This window comes from Protopterus annectens, chromosome 3.part1 (assembly GCF_019279795.1).
Source record: "Protopterus annectens isolate FY-2018-M chromosome 3.part1, PAN1.0, whole genome shotgun sequence".
In the NCBI taxonomy this organism is placed as follows: domain Eukaryota; kingdom Metazoa; phylum Chordata; order Ceratodontiformes; family Protopteridae; genus Protopterus; species Protopterus annectens.
The window spans coordinates 538,034,967-538,061,950 of record NC_056732.1 but is presented as its reverse complement, the minus strand read 5'-3'; the positions used below and the strand labels follow the sequence as shown (position 1 = coordinate 538,061,950).

Here is a 26,984-nt window from a genome sequence, read left to right as displayed (position 1 = left end):
TTTCCTTATAAACAAATAAGTATGGCCATTAGCTTGTTTATGGATGGAATTTTGATTTGAGGTGCATATGTAAGCATTAGGATGTCTAGTGGGGAAAAGGAGGCAGAAGTGGTGTAAATAAACATTTAGGATAAGGGGAAGGGAGAGAAGTTACATAACAGCTGACTCCTAGTGTTTGTTTTACATGATTTTAACTGAAGACAAACAGTGAGGATCATGACTGCAGTGCCAAAAGTGTAAGTGATAAAGTGAGACAGTGATGCCTTGTTCGCTGACAGTGTCACTGACAGTGCAGCAGTAATGGAAAGGCTGGCTGTAGGGGACACCACCATGATAGGGGACTAATATTTATGAAGGATGGGAAATCAAGAAAATGGAGAAAGCAGAGTTTACTTAATTCATTTGATCACATGAGGAGGTAGTGGATGGCAATGAAAAAGGAGGAATGATTCAGCATTAGAACTGGAAAGAGAGAAGCTAAGAAGCCCTGCTAGCTGCCTGCAGTATATACTTTATGAAATGCTAGAAGAAGGACTAAAACGTAGTAACTGTAAATGAAGAAACAATTGAGATTGGTACTGGACCTTAATTTTCCAGCAGTAAGTAAACAAGTGCACCTGTCCATGGTAAGGTGGGAAAAGGACATTCTAGAACAGCTAGTGGAAGCTGGATTTTATCCAAAAGTAAAAATCACAGTAAAGAAAGCTATGCACTTGATGTCATCATTTCCAGTGTACATGGAATAGAGTGGCAGAAACTTATTTTATTTGAATTATTTTAATATTTTAGTGGCAAGACAAATGTCAGAAACTACAGACTTTAGTCAGACCTAACCACAGGATAATAAATGTTAGTAAAAACCTATTTTGCATATATTTGGCAAATAATATACTCCATGTGAAGAACAGTGTCGGGTATAGTCAAAAGGCTGGCAATCAAAATTTTTGCCTTTAACTCACAGTTAGCATACACTATTTATTGAGCATATTGACTGATCAGATTACAGGCTGAACAAGCAGTAGATACTGCTGTTTATAATGCCATGAGCAACATGCATTCACACAAAAAGCTGATGCCATGTCAGTATGTCTGTGTCACTTTCAGAGGTTACAAAGAGAACCTCATAAATGTAATGTATATCTGCTTCAGAATTAACTTTGATATATTTTATTTGCTAGTTAACAGGTCTATTAAAGATTGCAAGAATCACAAATGGCTGAGTTGCAAGCAATAGTGGATAGTCAATGATTTGTAGTGAGTAATAATTACAATGGAATTGTCAGGCCAGAAACCAGTGACTAGTGAAATATCATGTAATTCATTGCAAGGAGAGGTACTTTTCAACATATATTGCAGGATGGTAATGATGGAGTGTTCATTTGTAGTATTATATAACAGTAATAATTTTAAAAGTACCTTAAGCAGTACTATTTGGTGTAGTACTCTGACTGCCACTGCTCTGTATTTTCATTGGCTCAGGTCATGCTTAATAAGGGCTTTCAAACCCCCAACCTGTTATTGAATAATAAATAAATAAAAATAAAATATTTATATTACAAATCTGATTTGATCTAATGAATAAATAACTTTATTTTTATGAAGACACCATGCAAGGACATGGAAGCTGCCTCCTTTAGGTAGCTATTAAAGAGTTGGGGTATAGCCAAGTGGAAATATTACCCATCCTGTTTGTGGATCCAAAGGGTTGTTGATGGACTAGGCCCCGGAAGTTTGACTGCATGAAAGAGATCTCAGTTTTTTTTTAGTCGTTACCAAACAAAAGACCTACCCTGCAGTGTTAGAAAGAAGTACCAAACACCAGCTCATGACTCGGATATACTGTAAAGACTGTGGATTCCAGCCATGCTTCTGTGCTTGTGTTTTAATTTTGGATGGCATTTCTGGATGGGGACATCACTCCAGTCAATATGGAAGGGGGGATAGGTAATCATGAGTGTGAAGAAGAACTTAGAGCAGTGGAAACTTATATTATGAAAGAAAAAGGGAGATTACAATATGCCTGCACTGTGGATTAGAAGTGAAAATGATGGAAATAGGTGAGTGGCATGCACATGGATAGGAGCTAAGGTGGAGACTTTTAAAACATGTGTCATGAAACATTAGTTTATGGAGAGGATATTGGGATCCTGAAATACACCGATGGGGGAGTGGTAGGTGTAATTCTATAATAAGATTTGAGTCCTATGAAAGATGACAAATTAAGTGGGGAAGGAGAAGGGAAGTTGTTTAAAATTATCCATAACATTCAAGTAGATCTGTTGAACCAAAACCTCTTTGGCATCTATTCATTTATTTCTTCTCTAACTCATATATCATTGCTCTGTTGCCTAGAAATAATATAATTAACACCAGGAGGAAATGTGCACAAGATTGCTGCACGTCGTTAGTATGTGCTTCTCATATACTGTGATGTGAATCCAGGCCTTTCCAAGCGCACGTCATTAGTATGTGCTTCTCATATACTGTGATGTGAATCCAGGCCTTTCCAAGCGCACGTCGTTAGTATGTGCTTCTCATATACTGTGATGTGAATCCAGGCCTTTCCAAGCGCACGTCGTTAGTATGTGCTTCTCATATACTGTGATGTGAATCCAGGCCTTTCCAAGCGCACGTCATTAGTATGTGCTTCTCATATACTGTGATGTGAATCCAGGCCTTTCCAAGTGCACGTCGTTAGTATGTGCTTCTCATATACTGTGATGTGAATCCAGGCCTTTCCAAGCGCACGTCGTTAGTATGTGCTTCTCATATACTGTGATGTGAATCCAGGCCTTTCCAAGCGCACGTCGTTAGTATGTGCTTCTCATATACTGTGATGTGAATCCAGGCCTTTCCAAGTGCACGTCGTTAGTATGTGCTTCTCATATACTGTGATGTGAATCCAGGCCTTTCCAAGTGCACGTCGTTAGTATGTGCTTCTCATATACTGTGATGTGAATCCAGGCCTTTCCAAGCGCACGTCGTTAGTATGTGCTTCTCATATACTGTGATGTGAATCCAGGCCTTTCCAAGCGCACGTCGTTAGTATGTGCTTCTCATATACTGTGATGTGAATCCAGGCCTTTCCAAGCGCACGTCGTTAGTATGTGCTTCTCATATACTGTGATGTGAATCCAGGCCTTTCCAAGCGCACGTCGTTAGTATGTGCTTCTCATATACTGTGATGTGAATCCAGGCCTTTCCAAGCTGAATACTTCAATGGATGGTTTCTCCTTATGATCAGAGCTGTGAGTGGTTTGTATCCGTAATCCATTTCTTTATCCATGTGACTAGGTTATTTATAGGTGAAAAGGCATAGGTCATACATGTCGAAATAAGTTAATTATAATGGTAATTCTGACAGCAGTGCACCTTGTAGTCTGGGTTCCTGTCAGCTGTCTGTCTGAACCTTATAGCTCTAACTGAATATGCTATCTGACATGCTGTTTTCCCTTTACTTTTATTGTTTACAGAGCAGACATGGGTTAGAAGGGGTTCTAAAAAAACAGGTCCATTTTTGCATAGCAAAGTCATTTTTATTTGAAGAATACTGTGGACCAATTTAAACTGATTGTGTCTGAAAGCAATATGTAAGTCCTTATCAGCAAAGTAGTAGAGTCCCACTAAGAAAACAGCAATATCATTAATTATGACCCACTGCAATGTTAGTAATTTTGAGTAAGTATTCACTAATAACTTTTTCAGTAACAGGTACATTATGACTGTGCCCCACACTCCCCCTTTTTAGCTGTCAAGAGCTTGCAACCTGCTGCAACAGATGTTTTGCAAATACAACTTACAGCTCTCCAAAACTGTCATGTTGACAATTGTCTTTTTTCTATTTACATTCTGCAGTTTGAATGATTTTTCTTTTCAATGAGTTTCACCACTGTTTCCATGATATGTCTTCTTCAGTTTCTTAGCAACCATGGCTAAGAGCTAGACCAATATCTTTTCATCACAAAGCAGCTTGTTTACATTTCTTAAAGCTTTCAATCCCAGATACAGGCCACAAAGACTAAAATTAACACAACAGGAAAACACATATTTATGTAGTTCCAACCAGCTCTTACTACTTGACCTATAAAGCCTGTAGAAATATAGGCAAAAAAATGCCAACAACTTTAAAAAGACACTAAAAGATCACTCCAAGATCTGTCACTGCAATCACCCCTACTTAACCTCCCGTACACCTCTGTCTATTCACATTCTACAACCTTTACTTAGAAAGTGTCTTGGCATTACTTCTAATTCTTGTAAATATTAGAATATGATAGCTTTTCAGCACTGTAACTAAACTGTATGTTTATATTTTTAGTACTCACACTTTCTTATGTGACAACTATAATTTGTTATGTATACCGGCATTTCAGTTTTTACTCTATTTTAAATAATCTTATGTATAATGTTTCTTTTTACTTTTTATTGCTTTAGAAGTAATTGGAGCTTTTCTCCTCAGGTTTCCACTGAAAATGTTTTTCTGTAACTCAGCTCGACCAACCCGGTTAACAAATATGACATACATAATTACATAAATAAAGGATTCCTACCACTAGGACCAGTTCTGTTAATATCGGTTGCAGTATCACTTGAGTTTAAGATGATGTATGAAGTGATGACAGTGCTGTCTTGATATGCACATATTGTTCTCTCCTACAGACTCTTGATACTGGAGAACTGAAAACTGTTTATTATTGTTTGGTACTGCCCAATAACTAATATGCAGAACAGTAACTATATAAGGACCAAGTCTAAATTTTCCTTAAGTAAGCTGCTTGTTCATTCAGCAGTACATTATATGAAGGCAGTCCCTTGATTTGTTGTATGGTAAAAACAATTGTTATTGAGAGCATTTGACAAAATAGTCTGTAATGTTATGCTTAAAGTAGCATATACGTGGTTCTGAATTTCAATAAGGATATACAATGACTGAAAAGTGGGCAACATTTATGTAACACACTGAAAAATATTAAGTATTGTACTGACATGCCAAGGGTCATATATGATCATGGGACACACCTGCTCAAAGTGGAATGCTGCTAAATAGTGCATTCAAATTAATATTGCAAGAAGCTAAATGATCATTTGTAGTGTGTGGTTGTTTCTGTGTTCTGTGGCTCTCTTATAAAGTGCATGGTAGAAAAGCCAGAGATGATGGGTTCTGTGCCACGTGTACATTTATCTTTATTGTATTTTGTAACAAATGACTGATGCCAAATCACTAATAAAAATAAAAGTGCACATTGTATACCTGCCATGTATAACAGTGATTATACCTTCTCATGACGTTCCTCCTATATCTGCCATGCATAACAGTGATTATACATTCTCATGATGTTCCTTTTATACCTGCCATGTATAACAGTGTGTATACCTTCTCATGATGTTTACTTCTACATCATGTGTTCTCTCCAAGACTTGGATTTACCTCTTAGCAGCTCCTTTATTTGCATTGCCATGTGTTACTGTCTTAGTTATTCTTAATAATCTACCTGATCCCATTGTATCTTTAAGATAAGAGGTTGTTGTTACAGATTATCTGTGCAAATGGACCACAGAAAGCAAAGGAGTTGTGGCTGCCTGTTGTAGATTATATGTACTTCATGCAGCATGAAGTATGATACAGTGGCTTTACCAAGGACCGCAGAGTTTCAGTTCAGTGAGGACTCAACTCACCAAGTCCAACTTGGCAGCAACTGGTTATGATGAAAAATCTATGTGGAGGGCAGAAACACCCTCACCCTGAAATCATATACATACCAACTACACAGCTGCACAAACTTGAAAAAAAGAGAAATTTGTAAAACAAAAGGAAGCGCTGTCCATGTTTACTTTGAAAATTAACTGGCATTAATTTCCTGTGGATAAAGTAACCAGAGCGAGGATGCAATTAGCAGGGTGAGTCCTTGCTGATCTGAAACATGAGGTGGTCTAGAGAAACATCCTGCAGTGTCTAACAGTGTTAATGATCATATCACTTCATTTGCTACAGTAGTGTGTAGTTGTTTTACATGTTTTGTCTGGATACTAATGGAACCCATGCTATTAATACTTTTAAAGTAGCAGAGATTAAACACAAGGATTTCTACTCATGAGCTGGTTTATGCTATGGAAATGTATTTCTTTATTTACTTAATTATTGACATTTGATTACCGGGAAAATTCAACTGGGTAGGAGCCCATGTTCAGCAGACCCCCCCCCCCCCCCAAGAGAAAAGCTCCAAATTATTACAAAACATTTTTTGAACAATATTTTTACGCTCTTCAAAAATAAAACAAAAACATCTGAAGTTTAAATAATTATAACAAATTAGACACGATATTGAAACATTAGTTTAGAATTGATACAAGACAATCATTTAAAATTTAGAGAAATTTTAGGCAGTTTGTAGAAAAATTTGTAAGTTAGTTGAATACAAACATGAATTGCAATATGAAGTGAGGGATAAACAGGCTTATGATATATTTAGAGAGAAGGTCATGGAACAGAATTAGATAGCAGTAAGGAAGTAAGGGAGAGTAAGGAGGTATAAGGAAAGCAAAGGTACTTGTTCACATTTAGAGAAATAGTGCACAGGGCCGCAAAATAGTTAGCATGGCAGAGACTCATTCCTTATTGGAATTATTGGGATACATAATTGGCATTACAGGCAAATACAGCATAGTCTCACATCTAGCTAACCCCCCACTAGGAAAACTCATGTAAGTCACATGCACACGATGCTTAACCTATGATCAGCCAAGACACAAATGCTGAGGAAACAATTTGTTAGTCATAAGTGATCAAGAACACAACCAAACTAAATATCTGCCAACTCTTCAAAATCTTATACTCTCATGTGAGGGTCTTAGCCCAATTTAGTCATATATTAACTCCACAGGAGTGCAGCAGTGAATAAAAGAGAAAATCCCCAGTACACCTCATGGTGAGCTAAAACAGACAGATGCTGCACTACATACATTCATATGAGAAAAGTTGAGAGGTGTAGTTTGACATTGATGAAATGTGACTGGGAAGTTAGAACCTGATCATATTACCCTCAACCAATGTTAGGAAAGATGCCCAAAATTGATCCAACCTTATTGGAGGTATGTTTTGTGTATTTACAAATAAACTAACATTTCTGATTGTGTTATTGTAGAAGATATATATTTACTGTTTTAGCAGTAAAGTTGTATTCACCTTACTGGGAAAGATTTAATAATACCATTTTGATTTTTGTCATGACTCATGACTTTTTTAACAAAATGACAGCAAGCTAGTTTATTAGCTGAATTAATCCTACCTACAAGATTGTTTTACATAAATTATTTTACTTTTTTTATTTTACATTTGTTGACCGGGCTAGTCTAACTGGATATATGTCCATTTTCAGTAGAGGCCTGGGGAGAAAAGCTCCAAACATGATCAGTAACAAAGTTAACAATATATAAAAGGACATGTATATAAAAAATACAGTACAAAGGTAGCATTGGTTAAATGAAAAATATAGTAATAAAATTATGGACTATAGCCATTGTACTAAAGGTTAACTAAATATAAAATAAGAAACACTTGTTCAAAACACAAAACAGAGTAAGATCATTGTAATTTTACTTTTAATATAAATAATTAGGAAAAAAGGAGGTTTGGAGGCTTAGGTTAGTGTGAAGGGAAAGGGATTTAAGCAGGAGGGGCAGAGGATTTCAGTCTGGGTTAGCACAAGGACAGAGCCACTGGGTTTTTAAATATTCTTTGATATGTTTTTTTGAATAGAGAAGTAGAAGCTAGGGTAGATAGTTCAGTAAGGAGCAGATTCCAGTTTTTACCTGTAGTATTAGAGAAAAGAGAGTCATCAGCTTTGTTGTTAGATTTGATTGAGGATACCAGACGTTTATTGGCAATAAATAAATAAATACTTAAGAAGAATGTACCTTTTAAGCTATTATGTTTTAGTCAGCATCTCCGATTTACTGGTTTTGTCCACAGATTTTTAAAAATAGGCCTGCAATACTTCAAATATGATGAAAGATAATGTGCTAGCCTCATCAGATTTTATGCTATTTATTCAGAATTTGGAAGAAAATGACTGTAATTTTGTATCAAATTGTTTGATGCTTACGTTGTTGAGTGCTCTATTCGTTTCTTCATGTGGGTTTGTAACACGTTGTACAAATCTGTTTTCATATCAAACATGTCTTCCATTGGAAGTTGAGCATGACTTTTCTGTGTCTATCATTTTTATTAGACTATGAAATGTATGCATAATAACTTTATCTAATAGCTAACACAATTTTACTTGAAAATTAAGGGATATTTAAAATATATTAAAATTGCACTAGGCTGTGATGTGTATGCAATATAATCTTTCCCCGTCAGCATACTAGTTAAATCTATGCTATACGATGATGACTTTTGCTACATTTTAAATAATGCACCCAGGATACACACCCTAGGGAAAAATGGTTGCAGTACTGAATGAATGTAGCAACATTGTGATATTGGAATTTTACCTCCCACACAGCCAGCAAAGTGTACGTTTTTTTTTTTAACCTAATGGGTGATTTTAAGTAAAATCTTATATAGATTGTTTAATGAAATCTTGGAAAGTGAGAGGATGCCTGAGGAATGGAGAAAAAGTGTTTTGGTACCGGTTTTTAAGAATAAGGGTGATGTGCAGAGCTGTAGTAACTACAGAGGGATTAAATTGATCAGTCACAGCATGAAGTTATGGGAAACAGTAGTGGAAGCTAGGTTAGGAAGGGACGTGATTATTAGTGATCAGCAGTATGGTTTCATGCCGGGAAAGAGCACTACAGATGCGATCTTTGCACTGAGAGTGTTGATGGAGAAGTGCAGAGAATGTCAGGAGGAGTGCATTGTGTTTTTGTAGACCTAGAGAAAGCATATGACAGGGTGCCTAGAGAGGAGTTGTGGTATAGTATGAGGAAATCAGGAGTGTCAGAGAAGTATGTAAGAGTGGTACAGGATATGTATGAGGGTAGTGTGACAGCGGTGAGGTCTGCTGTGGGAGTGATGGATGCGTTTAAGGTGGAGGTGGGGTTACATCAAGGATCAGCTCTGAGCCATTTCTTATTTGCAATGGTGATGGACAGGTTGACAGACGAGATCAGACAGGAGTCCTCGTGGACTATGATGTTTGCAGATGACATTGTGATCTGTAGTGAGAGTGGGGAACAGGTGGAGGAGACCCTGGAGAGATGGAGATATGCACTAGAGAGAAGAGGAATGAAGGTCAGCAGGACTAAGACAGAATATATGTGTGTGAATGAGAGGAAGGATAGAGGAATGGTGAGGATGCAAGGAGTAGAGGTGGCGAAGGTGGATGAGTTTAAATACTTGGGGTTAATAGTTCAGAGTAATGGTGAGTGTGGAAGAGAGGTGAAGAAGGGAGTACAGGCAGGATGGAGTGGGTGAAGAGTGTCAGGAGTGATTTGTGACAGACAAGTACCTGTAAGAGTGAAAGGGAAGGTCTACAAGAGGGTAGTGAGACCAGCTATGTTATATGGGTTGGAGACAGTGGCATTGACAAAAAAGCAGGAGTTTGAGCTGGATGTGGCAGAGTTAAAGATGTTAAGATTTGCACTGGGTGTGACGAGGGTGGACAGGATTAGGAATAAATATATTAGAGGGTCAGCCCAGGTTGGAAGGTTTGGAGACAAAGCCAGAGAGGCAAGATTACGTTGGTTTGGACATGTGCTGAGGAGGGATGCTGAGTATATTGGGAAAGAGATGCTAAGAATGAAGCTACCAGGTAACAGGAAAAGAGGAAAGCCTAAGATAAGGTTTATGGATGTGCTGAGAGAGGACATGCAGGTGGTTGGTGTGACAGAGCAAGATGCAGAGGACAGGAAGAAATGGAAACAGGTGAACCACTGTTGCGACCCCTAATGAGAACAGCTGAAAGAAGAAGATGATATATATATATATATATATATATATATATATATATATATATATATATATATATATATATATATATATATATATATATATATATATATACCCCAAGTATACATTATGCATTATTTCATAGTATATCATGTAATATTCATCAGCTGCATTGTTACAGTGATATTCTAGAATGGGATTTATGCGTCTGCAGCAATGTGAGACACTGTATCTTCTAAATGATTCCTAAATTGTTTTTCTACATGTGCCATGCATTTTAGACTTAACCTCTTTGATGCATGACAGGCAAATGTCTAGATGGGGTCACTCAATTTAGCAGAGTATAGCTCAAGGACAGTAAAGTTGTGTAATCTGAACTTAACATACCAGTTGAGATTTGAATGATCCTTGCTGCAGTAGCCTTAGATATATGAGTTTTATTCTGCCAATGATGTAATGGCTGGCCAGCTTCCAAAGCTTCGGGACACTTTCTAACTACCCAGACTATCAGGCCGATTAAGCTGAACAGACTAAAAGTCAAGTTTAGAAAGAAAGACCTTCAAAGCTTACCTGGCAGCAGAAAGAGGAAGGCTGAGCCCTGAAAGGACTATGCTAGGAACAACAAATCATAAATGTCCACACCCTTATATATAAAAAAAATACTAAACAACAAGAGGGATGGAGGGAGGGAGGGAGAGGCAACTGTAGCAGTGATCACTCGAACATCTATTGACATGATAAGGTCAGTTTGTACAACTGCACTATGTTCATCATATTGATCACTGCTGCCATAGCCTTAGCTATATGGGTAGATATCACGGTTTACTATCAAAGTATCAACATTCATAAAAATAAACTTTTGGTACTTTGAAAATGATGTCATACTGCCTGAATATTAATTAGGTTAAAATGTCAAACCTATTGATCAAATTCAACAGATTCAACATTTGTCAAAAATCGACCATGATGGCAGTGTAGGTGCAAACGTAAGTTAAACACTTACACTGTCATTCACATTTTAGCAGGAGGGCAAGCCCCCTGCACCACTCACACCTCCTGCAAATTAAAAATTCTCACTCCGAGATACAGTGAGGAAAGGGGTACATTTCCCAATCCACACTGTACAGTGACTCTACTCATAACATTGAGATCATATCAGCGAATGCACACTTGCATTTGCTGATATGTATTCTCGATCTCCTAATGTTCGGCAACATGGAAGTCAATTAACGTTCAACTTTCTGTGTTCATTGAACCAGTGTTCAACCTTTTGATTGTAAACTGATTATCACAGGTAACTACATTGGGGAGAGAAGGAATCAAGTTTATAGCACTTTGTTAAAGTATGTATAGAGCACCATGTAATAACCCTTTCCAAAAAGCTATAAATAAAGTCAAAGACCCTGGTAGTGAGGACCTTGACCCTGGGTGGAATAGGTTTGTTATGGTCAGTATAACAAAAGGTTATAGCCTTAGACATCCGTTTGTAAATAGTCTGTTTTGACATAGGTTGTCCCTTCTTCTTACCTTCACAACAAATAAATAATTGATCTGAAATTCTGAGAGACATAGTTTTTTTAAGATAGTACCTGAGTTGTCTGTGGACATCCAAGGTATGAAGTATCTTCTCTCTTTCCTTTTTAGATTCAGTAAAAAACAGGTTTATGGATAGTTTGGCTAAGAAAAGAATTAGTTCTCAAAGAAACCCTGTCCCTATGGAAAATTAGGTAGGATTGACTCACCATAAGAGTTTGTACCTACAATACCCCTCTTGCAGAGGTCAGAGCAATAATTAAAACTGTTTTCTATGTTAAGAACCTCAACACATTACCTCCATCCCACCTGCCTCTCACTACCTCACCCCTTCCCTCCTAAGTCCATTAACCTCCTCTCTATTACATTCAACAGGCTCCACCTATCATGCCCTCTCCTACTCCTAAAACCTTTATTTCCACATCCATCCTCATCCTTCTTCTACTTCCTCTATACCATGCCACCTCCTATACTCACTTCCATCTACACCCTCCACCTCTGCCTCCCCACCTCCCCCACACAACACACTTCCACAACATCTCAGCCTCTTTAGTTCCCTCCCACCCTTCCCTCCTCTTCAAAGTAAAACTTCTCCCAATCACTACTAAATACTACAAACCCAGACCTTTTCATTACCAGACACTTCTAACTAAGTACAAACCAAAACAACTTATTCCTTATCTCACTTACCTCGGCTTAGCCAGTGACATTCACCCTAATCCAGGACCAAACTTCTCTCCTACTAACCACACTAGCTCCCACAATAATTCCACCAATAAATACCTCAAATTCCTCACCATCAACGCCCAAAGCCTAAAAAATAAAACAACCCACTTTCATGCCTGGCTCACTCACAACTCACCTGACATTGTAGCCATCTCTGAAACCTAGCTAAAACCTCACATAAGTGACTCTGAATTCCTTCCCCCTGGATTTCAATCACTTCGATCTGACTGCCTAAGTACTCGAGGTGGCAGTGTCACAATAGTCTACTCCAACCAGCTGTCCTATACTCCATATCCTAATCCCATCCCTTCTTTCAATAATGCTGAACTTATAGTAGGCCTTCTAAAAATTAACAATCATAAAAGCATCTGCCTCATTTCCCTCTATATTCCTCCAGGTAACAACACCAACACTCTGGAAGACATCCTGTCCTGGGCCTCCTCAAATATTAAACTGGAAACCTACATATTGGATGATGTAAATATAGAGTGGAACAAAATCAACAACCCTAACCCCACCATGTCAATCAGTCTATTTAACTGCACTCAATTTACTAACACCATCACTAGACCCAACAAAACCAGCCCCCCAGGCTCCATACTAGACTGGATCCTAGTATCTTATCCCAGTAAAGTGATACAATCTGATGTCATACCAGTCTCTTTAGGAGACCACCTCCCTGCCTTCACTGATCAAGCTTCCCTCACCCCCCTGCACTCCCACCAGTTTATCCATACTCGGAACCTCTCTAATTTTAACCCTACTACTTTCTCTGATTCATTCAGGAATACCAATTGGAACCCCCTGAAAACTCTTCCATTAGACTCAGCCGTTGACTTTTTCAATTCACCTTTCTTAAATGTCTTTAACTCCCTAGCTCCAGTAAGAACAAAAAGAATAAAAACTAAGACCACCCCATGGTTTACCAAAGACACCAAAAAGATTATGCTACAAAGAGATAAAACCTGGAAAATGTATCTCCAAACTAAACAACCAGACACCTTACTTAAATACAAACAACTAAGAAACCTTGCCAAAAAAACAAGTTATCAAAGATAAAAAGTCCTACTACATCAAAATGCAAACAAATCATGCAAAAAAACCCCAAAAATGTTGGAACTCTATCAACTCTGTCCTTAGGCCAGGTACTAAAAACTATCCCTGCCTTGACACCAGCAAATCTGACCTTGAAATTGCCTCACTATTCAACACCTTCTTCACCACTTCTATTGCTGAGCTAACCAAGACCTTTACCAACAACAACCCTCAACCCCACCCCAACCAAACATCCTCTCCCTCCTCTCCCCCCCACTTTCGAACTCAAACCCATCTCCATCTACCAAAAAAAGAAACTACTCTCTAATCTAAAGCCTTGCTCCAATGCCCCCGACAACATTCCCTCCTCTTTCTTAAAAATATCCTCTGATGGTATTGCTCTCTCTATTAGCATCCTGATCAATAAATCCCTACTTGAATCCTATGTACCCAAACTATGGCGCTCTGCATATATTCTTCTTCACAAGGGTGGCAAAAACTGTAATGTATCTAATTTCCACCCCATAGCCATCCTTTCCCCTCTCTCTAAACTCCTTGAAAAATGCATCCACCTTCAGCTCTTGCCATTCCTTACCAAACACCAGTTACTCGCTCCTACCCCACACGGCTTCCACCCAGGACATAGTACCAGCACCGCCCTCCTCTCCATCTTACATACTGTCAATTTAGCCCATGACTCTGGTAATTTAGTATCCTCAGTTCTGCTGGACTTGTCTAAAGCTTTTGATACCATCTCCCACACCCACCTTCTAAATCATCAGTCTAATCTCAATCTCTCCCACAAAATTCTCTCCTGGTTCTCCAGCTATCTTTCTGACAGGTCCCAGGCTGTCAAATGGGGCCAGGGCACCTCCACCTTCCATCCTACCTCCACTGGAGTACCCCAAGGATCCATACTTTGCTCCATTCTATTTAACATCTTTATTAACAACTTTTACAAGGCCATAACCAATACTAAAATTGTTCAATATGCTGATGATTCTACTTTGATCTGCTGCACCTCCAACTTAACAGATCTCCAACTACTGACACAAACAGCCTTCTCAACTACCGAAAACTGGATGCTCCAAAACCACCTCTCATTAAATGCTAACAAAACTAAAATCCTTCTATTCTCTCCTTAAAAGTCCTCCCCTATTGATAAAAACTCATTCCAAATAACCAGCCGTATCAACTCCATTTTAGAGTTCGTTCCCTCTGCCAAACTTCTTGGTATACACCTAAACTTTAATACTCATGTCCAGCTAAACATAAAGAAAACCCACATAAAACTCGGCCTACTTTATAGAAACAAGCACTTCCTCTCTCCTGCTACCAGACTAAAACTCTCCACTACTTATCTCCTTCCCTCTCTACTGTATGGCACCCCTCTGCTTACTAATTTATCCTCCTCACTATCCTTCCAAACTAGAAGTATGTTACAATAAAATCTCCAGATTTGCTACCAAAGTCAAATCTTCCCCTCATCACGGTTCCTCCCTTCAATCATTGCTTGAACTCCATAACCAACTTAACTTTCTCCAAATCACGACTGCCTATAGACTCCTATTCCAACCTACCAAGTGCTCTGCACTATCCAATATCCTACAACCATATACTCCCCATAGAACACTTAGATCTACCCACCAAAACCTAATCACCATCCACAAACCCAAGCGCCCAGCTAGTCAACTTCTGCTTTCCTTCACCTTAGCCAATAAATGGAATGCTCTTCCCTCCACTCTTAGGACCTGCGATAACCTCAAAAACTTTAAAACTCTTCTTCTTTCTCATCTTTACTCAAACAGGAAATGCAACTGTACTCTTCACCCTATACCTCTCAAGGTCTCCTCCACTTTTACTCCTGGCTAACCTCTCACCTAGCTAACCTTGCTCATTTGTATTATGTATAAATAACTGTACTGTAAAATCTAGCCTCAAGGCCATTTGCCTGTCTTTTACACCTAAACAAAATTGCAATTGTTTGTTTCTTTATGAATGCTACCTGTTTATTTGTCAGTAATGTAAAGTTTCTTAGTAATTATTTATACAACTATGTATTGTTGGAGCTTTTCTCCCTGGGCCTCCACTGAAAATGGGCTCCCCGAGCCCAGGGGACCTTCCCAGTCATCAAAATGGAATAAGTAAATAAATAAAATGAATAAGTCAGAGAGATTATCTGGCTTAAATGGAGCGAGTGTGAGCTTCTCTAACACAAAGTTAAGAAACTGAGGAGGAGCCACCTGTTTACTTGGTGTCCTCTTATGCAAAACCCCTTTCTCGAATATTTTGACATCATGAGACTGCCTTGAATGAGGAGGATCTATAGGAAGACATGCTGAAATGTCTGGAAAAATGTGGCCAACCATATTACTAATGGCTTTAGCTGCACTCCAGGGATGGGAACTGCATTCTGGCACAAAAGGGAAACCTTCCTTGTTCTCACTCCTGTAAACGACTAGAGTAGTGTCTGTCCTTTGCCAACTGAGAGTACTTTAACAGCCACAGAAGACGTAGTTAACCCCTCATCCACAGTGGCTGTAGGTGCTACACCAGAGGGATGCAGGGTAAAAGATGAGTGGTCTGAGGTACAACAAATGGCCACAGCAGAATAACCCACCTCTAGGTAAAGCAAATTGCTAGCCTGCTGTGGTGACAAAGGCTGTTTGCTTAACTTTTTCTTTTTGTGGTTGGAAGAAGGATCAACTGTGGGACTGGTGGCCTGTTCCATGGTCAAGCTAAAAATAGTGTCTCTTTTCTGGGCAAGACAGACAGTATATGCCAGTAAAACTACTACTCCACAAGAGTTACTTTTGTTTTTCACAGAAAACAAACACAGCTAAAAAGCATTTTCAAACATTATGCCAGCACCACCAAGGAAAAGTAAGCACAATTTCTTAACAGTAAATATGTGTTCAGTTAGTTAGCACTATTTTTAATTTGACAGAATGAAACGAGTGTGTCATTTAAAGGTATGTTGCAGTCTTGAGACAGTCCATTAAAACACAACACTAACAGCTTTAAAAAAAACTTTCCAAAAAAGTAAAGTAATAAAACATCAATACATTTAAGAAAATGGAAGATTTTTTTCCCAAAGGGAACTTATCTGCCAAGTAAATGAAGCACACGCTGACTATTGGTCCTCAAAAGCCTCAGAGGTGCACACTCTTTGACTGCAGCAAAGCTCTGAAGGGCTTTGTGTCCACTCTTGTCTTTTAATCAGCTCATCTTGAGCTGCTTAACAGTTTGGATGCATGTTAGGTGCCCTGAATCTTTGGAAGCTGGCTGTCCATTATATTTTTGGAAGGATAGAACTCAAATAGCTAAGGCTGCTGCAGCAATGATTAGTGTGATGAACATATGGCGGGTATCAATGAGAACGTACCACATGAGCATGATATGAGTAGGACATGATAAGCAACTGTCCCAGATTTGGGCCTCACTTAAGACACGATGGGATAGGAGAAGTGCAGTATGTGTACAGAATGCTAGTCAGAAGCACAGCGCTAGAAAGAGTTGGGCAGTAATAAAGTATATATGACTGCTATCAGTCTAGGATGGGGTAGCAATGGTTGCAGCATTTCATCAAACAGGTATCTGGTCATCAAACAGTAGAAAGAGGTCAGTGCTAAGACACAGGGTCTGTCAAGGGTAGTCATGTACACACAAACACTGACCAAAATATGAAATCCACAAGGGTACCAATCTTACTATGGACCCAAAAGAATAACAAAGGCTGGAAGAGGTCAACACCCAGGAGATGAATGTGTTACTACACATGTATGTATGTATGTATGTATATATATATATATATATATATATATATATATATATATATATATATATATATATATATATATATATAGAGAGAGAGAGAGAATTGATGACAGTGTGGCTCTTACCACTGGATTAATACAGCTCTGAATCCCACCATCATGTTGGGAGTTCATAATTTGAAAATGTAATTGTTCTCAAACATAAACGGCTTGAAGGATGAATGAGGATGAGCCCCAAAGCCAAGGGCCAGTGACCTGTACAAACAAAATGAAAATGAAGCAGAAGACATAGCACTTGCATTGACACAAAAACACGCACATACATGTGCACATGTGACAGGCACACACTTCACACTACTTCTAAACAGACAAAGCTAAGAAGCAGGGCTCACTCACTTTTGTGCACAGACTACCTCTCTTCTTTCCCATGATAGCCACTTACTGACTATAGATGTGATGTTTTGCAGTAGTCATCTGAAAGACACAGCGGCCACATAAATGTTTTTCAGCTTGTTGCTTTTAAACATATATACTGCCCCACCTTGATAAGCAGTATCAAGGCTCATATAGCATTACTCAATTAAATGTAATGTTCATTGCATTCTGATACAGCCTGACTCACAAACTGGTACTTTCCATCTTGGTCCCTCTCTTTTCCCTTCATGCACAGTCATCTTGCCTAACTCCAAAAGACAGCCACTTTCAAATTATGTAGACCTCTTATGTTTGACTGCCACATTATTCTGTTTATTTTGCTTTTGTTTACTGGGTTTGTATCACTGATATTTAGTCAAAAAATCTTTTTCAATGGAGGCCTGGGGAGAAAATCTCCAACATATTATATACATTTTTAAACAGACATTCAATAACATACATGAACAGACATTAAATACTATACACTAAGAGTTGCACATACATTTGCTGATTAGATTACATTCATGTGAAAGTACAATCAACTATTATGCTATAAAATATATACCTGCATTAGTAGATGTTGAACATTGAACATTTGAAGAAGTGTATAAGTGGGTTTGTCAGATAATAGATCATGTGACCAGTGCTTAGAAATTCAAGGAAACAGAGAGCAGAAAATGTTAATAATTGTAGTTAAGAGGTAGGGTTTATATTAGAAGTATAGATATGGGAGTGAGCAGTGTCACAGGATAAAACTATATGCCTGGAAGATGCTAGTAAAACTACTCAGGTATTGGTGAAGATTTGTTATGGATATAGAATTATTGAATGAAGACATATGGCTTGAAGACAACAGTGGCATTTATCCTGGATATGTACAGGAGCAGATCCAATGATCTGATAGGTGAAGTTTTAGTTGCGTTACAAATACGTTTGTATTCTGAATGGATTTCAGTGATAGTGGAATGTAGTTCCATAGTTTAGCTACACTATTTGAATATAAAGTCACCTGTAGTACTAGATGGTTTGTTTATAGTGATTAGTTATTTTTCTCTAGGGCATAAATTCTACTGGGGAATAGTGTTGCATTAAATTATTAAGGGCTGGGTAATTACATGGAGTGTACAATAGTCTGTTTATTGCGGTTTGCTGAAAAAGACATAGGTGATGTAATAGTTTTAACCAGTTAAAATCTCTGAGGGCTAAAGTTTACTGCAAATGTGGCTATTTTTTTATAATATTGTTCAAGTTTGATGTTTATTGAAGATTGGGTCTGCATACAGGAGAGGCAGTAAGAAAGTAGATGCTATGCATTTTTTGGTTATGTCTGAGTGGTAGCTTTTTACTCTGTATAATGTGCCTAGTTTTTGTTAAGTTACTTTAATCAAATGTGATTCATGGTGGTCAAATTTTATCGGGTCATCTATGATAACACAAGTGATTTTGTGTGGTTTACTTGTTCTACTAGTGTTGTTGGCAGAGGCAATAGTGAATAATTATGTTTTGGCAGAGATGTGTCATGGGGTAAAAAGCAGTAATTTAGTTGTTTTTAGGGTACCAAAGCAGTAGTAAATTATTTGGCCATGTTTCAGTTGATAAGAAAGATTGCTTCTTGAGGTCTTGAATGCATATAGCTGAATCCAGATACATATACTACCTTAGCAGAAAAGCCGTCTTGATGATTGTATAAAAATAATGACGTAATTATCTTTAATTTCACACAAGGTCTGTCTTCCACTTCTTAACACACACACAAGCACACACTCCCATACTCGCACGCGCACACACACACACACACACACACGCACCCACGCACACACGCACACACACACACACACACACACACACACACACACACACACACACACACACACACACACACACTGACATGGACACGTACATAAACACACACACATGCATGGACATACACAATCATATACTTTGGTGTGCTTCATTTACCAGCTGATTCCCATATCAGTGACAGATATGAGAACCGTTTGGTATCCAAAACAAGCAGAAGTGTTGAGATACTTCTGTTGGGCAGCCTGTTTCATACTGTTACTTCCTAAAATTCAGTTTCTGCTCTTGGTCTGTTTTGTACTGCAGGAAGTCTTTCTCTGTCTCTCATTCTGTGGGTACAGTGTTATGCCTATTTGAGTGAAAGCTGCCTGTTAACATACTGTTGCTTTCTGGACTCTAACCAGACCAGTAGTGGAAGTGTTCCTCTTTTGCTGTTGTTCATTTTCATGCTCCAAGAAGTGTCTCTTACTGTCTCACTCTCTCTTACACTCACTCTCTCTTTCTCTTTTTCCCTCTCTCTGTCTGTGGCTTCACAGTCAAGCCAATGAGAAAAGGGAGCTGCTATAGGCAATATGAACCACTAACACAAACATTTGTCAGTGTGGTTTGTATTGCATGCGTCCGGCCTTTTCTTTTAAAATGAGGTAAAAAAAAAGTAGGCTGGATTTGAGCAGACATTTGTAAGCCAGACTGGGAGTGCCAGTGATATGCATCTGGTCCTTCAGGTTAGAAGTGGGAAAGGCTGGCATACGTGATGATTCTCATTAGCATGATTGTAGTTATTTCCATGCCATAATGTAGTCATTTGTTATTTCTGTCATAATGTGATCTTGTTACTTGCCTCTGAATCACCCATCCCTATAGATTGCAATTTATCACACAATTTTAAGTAATGGTACATGCTAAATGTTTCTAAATATGCCCTATGTTCTAATAGACATAGACAATGTACTCTTTGGTATTCACCATTTTAATGCATCCCCTTATTTTGAATTTATAAGCAACCAGCAGGGTTATATGAATCTGTTACAAATGATGCATTTAAGTATGCGCCACATGAAAAAGTGTGTAATTTATTTATTCTAACACTTTTCTTTCAGAGTTTAAATAATGCAACTGTAATGCTTGTTAAGTGTGTTGGTCTGTGGAATCTAATCAATGTGTGATTATTTTTAATGTCATGTGTCTGGTGATTGCCATTTGCTAAGGTCATTTTTGGAAGCTATAACCCTCATGATTGATTCTGCATACCCCATTCCTATTTTGTTTACCTTCCCTATCCTTTCCTATCCTGTCTTATACTTTTTTTTCAGGATTGGGCAACATTTGGAGAACACAAGGGGTGTCATTTTTTTTTTTTTTTACTGTCTTTGATTATGTTAAGCTGCTTGTCTGCTTTGCAGTTACTATAAGCATGCCAGGAATATTTATTAACTCAATTAATTATTTTTGTAATTGTGCAGTTTCATCACTTCATGATTAATGGAAACCACCTCATCCATCCATTAGTAAATTATGTCCCAAAGTAAATTCTATTGACTTATGCAAAAAAACAACAACTTTTCTCCTGTTGTAACTGGAGTAGCTAGAATAATCTTCTCTGTATTTTATTCCTAGGGAACTATGAGTCATATTTAAAATTGCATACAGTTTCAGATTGTAGTTTTTCCACTTAGTAGCATGCAGTATTCATTTATTTGCCTCATTATTTTACACAGTTGAAGATTTTTTCCCTGCAGATTATTCTGAGTAACTGCATTGAACTTGACTGTGCTTAGCAGTTAGCAAGTAATGTTTTTGACTTTGTGTTTCAGGCAACTTTTAAAGGCTGGATGGACATTATGTATGCTGCAGTTGATTCACGTGAGGTATGTGGAAATGCCATTCTTTCTTCACAATTGCATCTGCACTGCAATTTATTCATATTTTATACTGATTTAATCATTATCATAATCAGAGCTTATTAAGGGATAGATGTTAGGAAATGATTCTTATATTTATGTATTAATATATAAATGTTAATTACATAAGAAATATAGATAGATAGACAGATAGATAGATAGATAGACGGATAGATGGATAGATAGATAGATAGATAGATAGATAGATAGATAGATAGATAGATAGATAGATTGAGATATAGATAGATAGCTAGTTAGATAGATATATAGATAGATAGATAGATAGGTAGATAGATAGATAGATAGATAGATAGATAGATAGATAGATAGATAGATAGATAGATAGATAGATAGATAGGTATATAGATAGATAGATAGATAGATAGATAGATAGATAGATAGATAGATAGATAGATAGACAGATAGATAGATTGATAGAGATAGATATATAGATAGACAAATAGATAGATAGATAGATAGATAGATAGATAGATAGATAGATAGATAGATATATAGAGATAGATATATAGATAGATAGAGATAGATAGATAGATAGATAGATAGATAGATAGATAGAGATAGATAGACAAACAGATAGATCGATAGATAGATAGATAGATAGATAGATAGATAGATAGATAGATAGATACAGCTATAGATATAGATAGGTAGGTAGATATATAGATAGATAGATAGATAGATAGATAGATAGATAATAGATAGATAAATAATAGATAGCTAGATAGACAGATAGATAGATATATAGATAGATAGATAGATAGATAGATAGATAGATAGATAGATAGACAGACAGATAGATACAGCTATAGATATAGATAGGTAGGTAGATAGACAGATAATAGATAGATAGATAATAGATAGATAGATAGATAGATAGATAGATAGATAGATAGATAGACAGATAGTTAGATAGATATATAGATAGATAGACAGTTAGATAGATAGGTATATAGATAGATAGATAGATAGATAGATAGATAGATAGATAGACAGACAGATAGATAGATAGATAGATAGATAGATAGATAGATAGATAGATAGACAGACAGATAGATAGATAGATAGATAGACAGACAGATAGATAGATAGATAGATAGATAGATAGATAGATAGACAGATAGATAAATAGATAGATAGGTATATAGATAGACAGATAGATAGACAGACAGATAGATAGATAGATAGATAGATAGATAGATAGATAGATAGATACAGCTATAGATATAGATAGATAGGTAGATAGATAGATAGATAGATAGATAGATAGATAGATAGATAGATACAGCTATAGATATAGATAGATAGATAGATAGATAGATATATAGATAGATAGATAGATAGATAGATAGATAGATAGATACAGCTATAGATATAGATAGATAGGTAGATAGACAGATAGATAGATAGATAGATAGATAGATAGATAGATAGATAGATACAGCTATAGATATGGATATGTGCATGCACATCAGGTCCTTGAGCTAGAAAATGTTCATGTTTGAAGCTAATGAATCTACTCAGTTAGCATTATTATACCATTAATAAACTATTTTACACAACCCACTGTTTAGACGTTTGCAGCTTCTTGTAAATGCACTTAAAATATCAAATGCAAAAGTTTGAAAAGTTGCTTGATTAGAGTCAGTTTATATGGGAAAAATGAACACAAGAGAGCTGTTACTCCCATTAAGTTAAATCTGATAGCACCATAGGGATGCTTGTTATAGCCCTGATCTGAAAAGTGGGAATTAAGTTCAAACCCTGGTAGAAGAATTAATAGAAATTCAGGCATGAATTTTAACATTTCATTTTTCCCTGCTTCCCAAGAAGCAAAAAACAGTAGCAAGAGCCAGTATATTCAAGCTGAAAAAGACTTGTTTATGTACGTCTACTATTTCTACATGTACATTATCAGAATAACAACAACGAATGACTTGTTTCTTTTCTTTTTTCTTTTTTTCTTTTGTTTTGTTTTCTTTTTCTTTTCTTTTCTATTCTTTCTTTGACAGAAGAGAGGCAAATAAATGATTGCAATCTAAAGAAAGTATGTCCATAGAAACAAGGAGAGAGACCAACTCACTGTATGCTTAAGAATGAAATATCTGGCATACTGTTATGAAACTAATCTTACAGTATAGTCAAGCAGACATAGTTATATGTTTCTAAATAAGTTAATCATAATTGTAGTTTTAGCATTTTAGTATAGCAAAATACAAATGCTTCACCACTGTGGGCACTTTAAGTTCTTTACTACAACACAGGGGTTGGAGCAATGGCAGAGGTATCAGTGACTGCAATCCCAGGTGCAGTTCAATAAAGGTAAAACATGCATGCCAACAACCATTCTGCACTCTGTTTTTGCAAAGACCGTTGGTGGTTGGCTGATTGAACACACTTCAAAATATTGGGATCTGCTTCAATTTGTATGAGACTCAGGTGTTATGATGAAGGAGTGATTTAATATATAGTTACAAATATTTCATTTGTGTGTGGGATACTAGGCCAGTTCTCTGATGTGTTTTTGGTGTATGTGTCTGTTGTCTTGAATATCTGGCATACAAAAGGAGTCTCTGATGTGCTTTTGTGTGTGTGTTGTCTTAAGTATATGGGGTAGTAGGATGGTTCATTGATGTGTTTCGGTATGTATGTCTATTGACTTGAGTATCTGGAATATTAGGCTAGTTCCTTGATGTGTTTTGTGTGAGCATGTTGTCTTGAGTATATAGGATACTAGCATGGTTCCCTGATGTGTTTTGTGTGTGCCTGTTGTCTTGAGTTTTTAGGATACTAGCATGGTTCCCTGATGGTTTTTGGCATGTGTGCCTGTTGTCTTGAGTATATAGGATACTAGCATGGTTCCCTGATGGTTTTTGGCATGTGTGCCTGTTGTCTTGAGTATATAGGATACTAGCATGGTTCCCTGATGTGTTTTGTGTGAGCATGTTGTCTTGAGTATATAGGATACTAGCATGGTTCCCTGATGGTTTTTGGCATGTGTGCCTGTTGTCTTGAGTATATAGGATACTAGCATGATTCTCTGATGGTTTTTGGCATGTGTGCCTGTTGTCTTGAGTATATAGGATACTAGCATGGTTCCCTGATGGTTTTTGGCATGTGTGCCTGTTGTCTTGAGTATATAGGATACTAGCATTGTTCCCTGATGTGTTTTCTGTGAGCATGTTGTCTTGAGTATATAGGATACTAGCATGGTTCCCTGATGGTTTTTGGCATGTGTGCCTGTTGTCTTGAGTATATAAGATACTAGCATGGTTCCCTGATGTGTTTTGTGTGAGCATGTTGTCTTGAGTATATAGGATACTAGCATGGTTCCCTGATGGTTTTTGGGATGTGTGCCTGTTGTCTTGAGTATATAGGATACTAGCATGGTTCCCTGATGGTTTTTGGCATGTGTGCCTGTTGTCTTGAGTATATAGGATACTAGCATGGTTCCCTGATGTGTTTTGTGTGTGCCTGTTGTCTTGAGTATATAGGATACTAGCATGGTTCCCTGATGTGGTTTGTGTGTGCCTGTTGTCTTGAGTATACAGGATACTAGCATGGTTCCCTGATGTGTTTTGGCATGTGTGCCTGTTGTCTTGTGTGTCTGGGATAAAATTGCAGTTCATTGATGTGTTTTGTTGTGTGTGTATGTTGTCTTAAGTATATGAGATACTAGGTCAGTTTCCTGATGTGCTTTGGTGTGTCTGTTGTGTTGACAGTATGAGAGGTGGTTCCCTGATGTGTTTTGGTGTGTATGTGCATGTGCGAGTGCACGTGTGTGTGTGTGTGTGTGTGTGTGTGTGTGTGTGTGTGTGTGTGTGTGTGTGTGTGTGTGTATATATGTTGTTTTGAATATCTTGGATACTAGGGAAGTTTCCTAATGTGTTTTGGTGGGTATGTGTATTGTCTTGAGTATCTGGGATATTTGGGTGGTTCTCTGATGCATTTTGGTGTGTGTTGTCTTGAGTATCTGGTATACAAGGGTGGTTCCCAAATAGTCCTTGGGCTAGTACTGTTCCTCTCAATCACTGGAGTTTCTTTGAATGTGTGGAACAAAGTTCTTGAAGTTGCAAGTTTCTTTGTGGCTTTCCAGATTTATCTTGTATCAGACTGATTCCTCTTTTTCACTTTGTTCTTATCATCAGAATGTACATAGTCATTTGTAGAAGTATTCCTAATTTTATGTATTACTTGAGAGTGCATTTTGTGTTAGTTTCCTCCTAAATTAACTAGTATTGTTATTTAGAGACATAGCATAGTAATGCATGTTTTATTCTTGTCTAACAGTAGGCTGCGAATCTTATGCGGACTTTAGGATCTAATTTTTGAGAGCATTACTTATTTGCAATTATTTGCTTGGGTGTGTTTTTTAAAGTGGGGCTATAGATATGTGGTATAAACTTATTTCCTCATTGCGTACTTAGTCTTGCATTACTGCTAGATTTTGTGCCTTTGCTGTGCTTTAAACCAACCTGTCTGATTTTGTCTGTGGTATGCTTGTTGGCATATCTCTCATCCTTTTAGTACATGAAGTCTGGACAGAGTCAAGTTGCTAGAGTAACATGTTTGGCAGTGGCATGTATTTTCTAAAGGATGGGAAGCACAAAAGCCAAATGTTTGTCATTATTTAGTGAATGACTTTATCTCTGATGACCAGAAAGCTGACAATTTAATGAGAAACAGGCTAAAAATATGAAACAAAATTCTGGACAGTTGAAGGCATCCTTATTGAGTGTTGGACACATGACACATGGGGTACATTGTTTTTCATCTTATAGGTGGAGGATTATTGAAACCCTGTGAGAGTGAGTGCTTTGTAAAGATCTGGGGGGATTATAACTATGTAAGGCCTTTTCTTTATACCAGAAGTGCAGTTGGTGCATAATACAGATGTCTCTTTTCCTTAAACATTGCATGCGATGTTTGAACAGTAAAGAAAATTTGATGTCTTGGTTGTTGTAAAACTCCTGTTGGTTTTTATTTGCATCCTAGCTTAAGCAGTTTACCTTTTGTATGCCATCTTGGTGTTTTATTATTTTGTTAGTCTTTATTGTTGAAAGTTTTGTAATGGAACTGCTGTATGTGTGTTACTAAAATGTTGGTTCATGATTTGTCTCTCATCTGTGCTTGTAAATTGGTTCCAGAATGTTAAATAGTGCTTTGGTTCCAGAATAAGAACTTGTGCTTGTGATTGAATTTAGGACTTAAACATGCTGTGCTGGCTCACTTCTAATAATACAGTCTGTGGAGTCAGCTGTCCATCCTCTCCAAATTCTTTTATGTTACTCTGCATACATAGTTAGAAGAAAAGTTTAACACTTTTTAACTGAGTTTTTAATGTTTTGTACTGAGGAGTTTCCTGGGTTTGGGACCTTCTCTCCAGGAATACAGCTTATAGCTAATCAGTTGCTGAACACCTGGGGGGGTAATTTCTTCAGCTGTAGGTTGAGTTATACTAATACCTATGCCGGTAATTCCAATTGTGATGCACTGTATGCCTGGTGCTTGGCTAAAATATGGAACTCACTTTAATAACGTAATCTTTTTTCCACACCTACATTTTGCATTCTGCATTCTACTCCATCTTATTTTCCCCAAAATTTTAAAAATTAAAATAAAATAAATAAAGCTTCTTGCTATCTACTTTTACATTTTTTAAGCTGATGCACATAATTTAAATATATACACCAATAGTAACTTCTCTTAGTAGCTCTGTAACACAATACATGTGACTTGTTGTATAAAATGTATTGTTTCCATCTATTTACTGAGAAATTCCAACCGAGTAGACAAGCCCCTTTACAGCAGAGGCCTGGAGAGAAAAGATATACACTTTGAGCAACCATGCCCAAGCCTAACTATGCCTTTAAAATAACCTTAGTGTTT

At 37.3% G+C, this 26,984-nt stretch overlaps 1 protein-coding gene across 4 annotated transcripts in view; it reads left to right on the top strand.

The window, feature by feature from the left end:
- Positions 1-26,984, top strand: part of LOC122798203 (sodium channel protein type 4 subunit alpha-like) — a 2,607,519-nt gene that overhangs the window by 2,497,532 nt on the left and 83,003 nt on the right. For all 4 annotated transcript variants that reach the window (XM_044066954.1, XM_044066957.1, XM_044066953.1 and 1 more), the window contains exon 23: positions 20,991-21,044. In XM_044066954.1, coding sequence (XP_043922889.1) covers positions 20,991-21,044 — 54 coding nt within the window. The remainder of the gene's footprint in view (positions 1-20,990; positions 21,045-26,984) is intronic.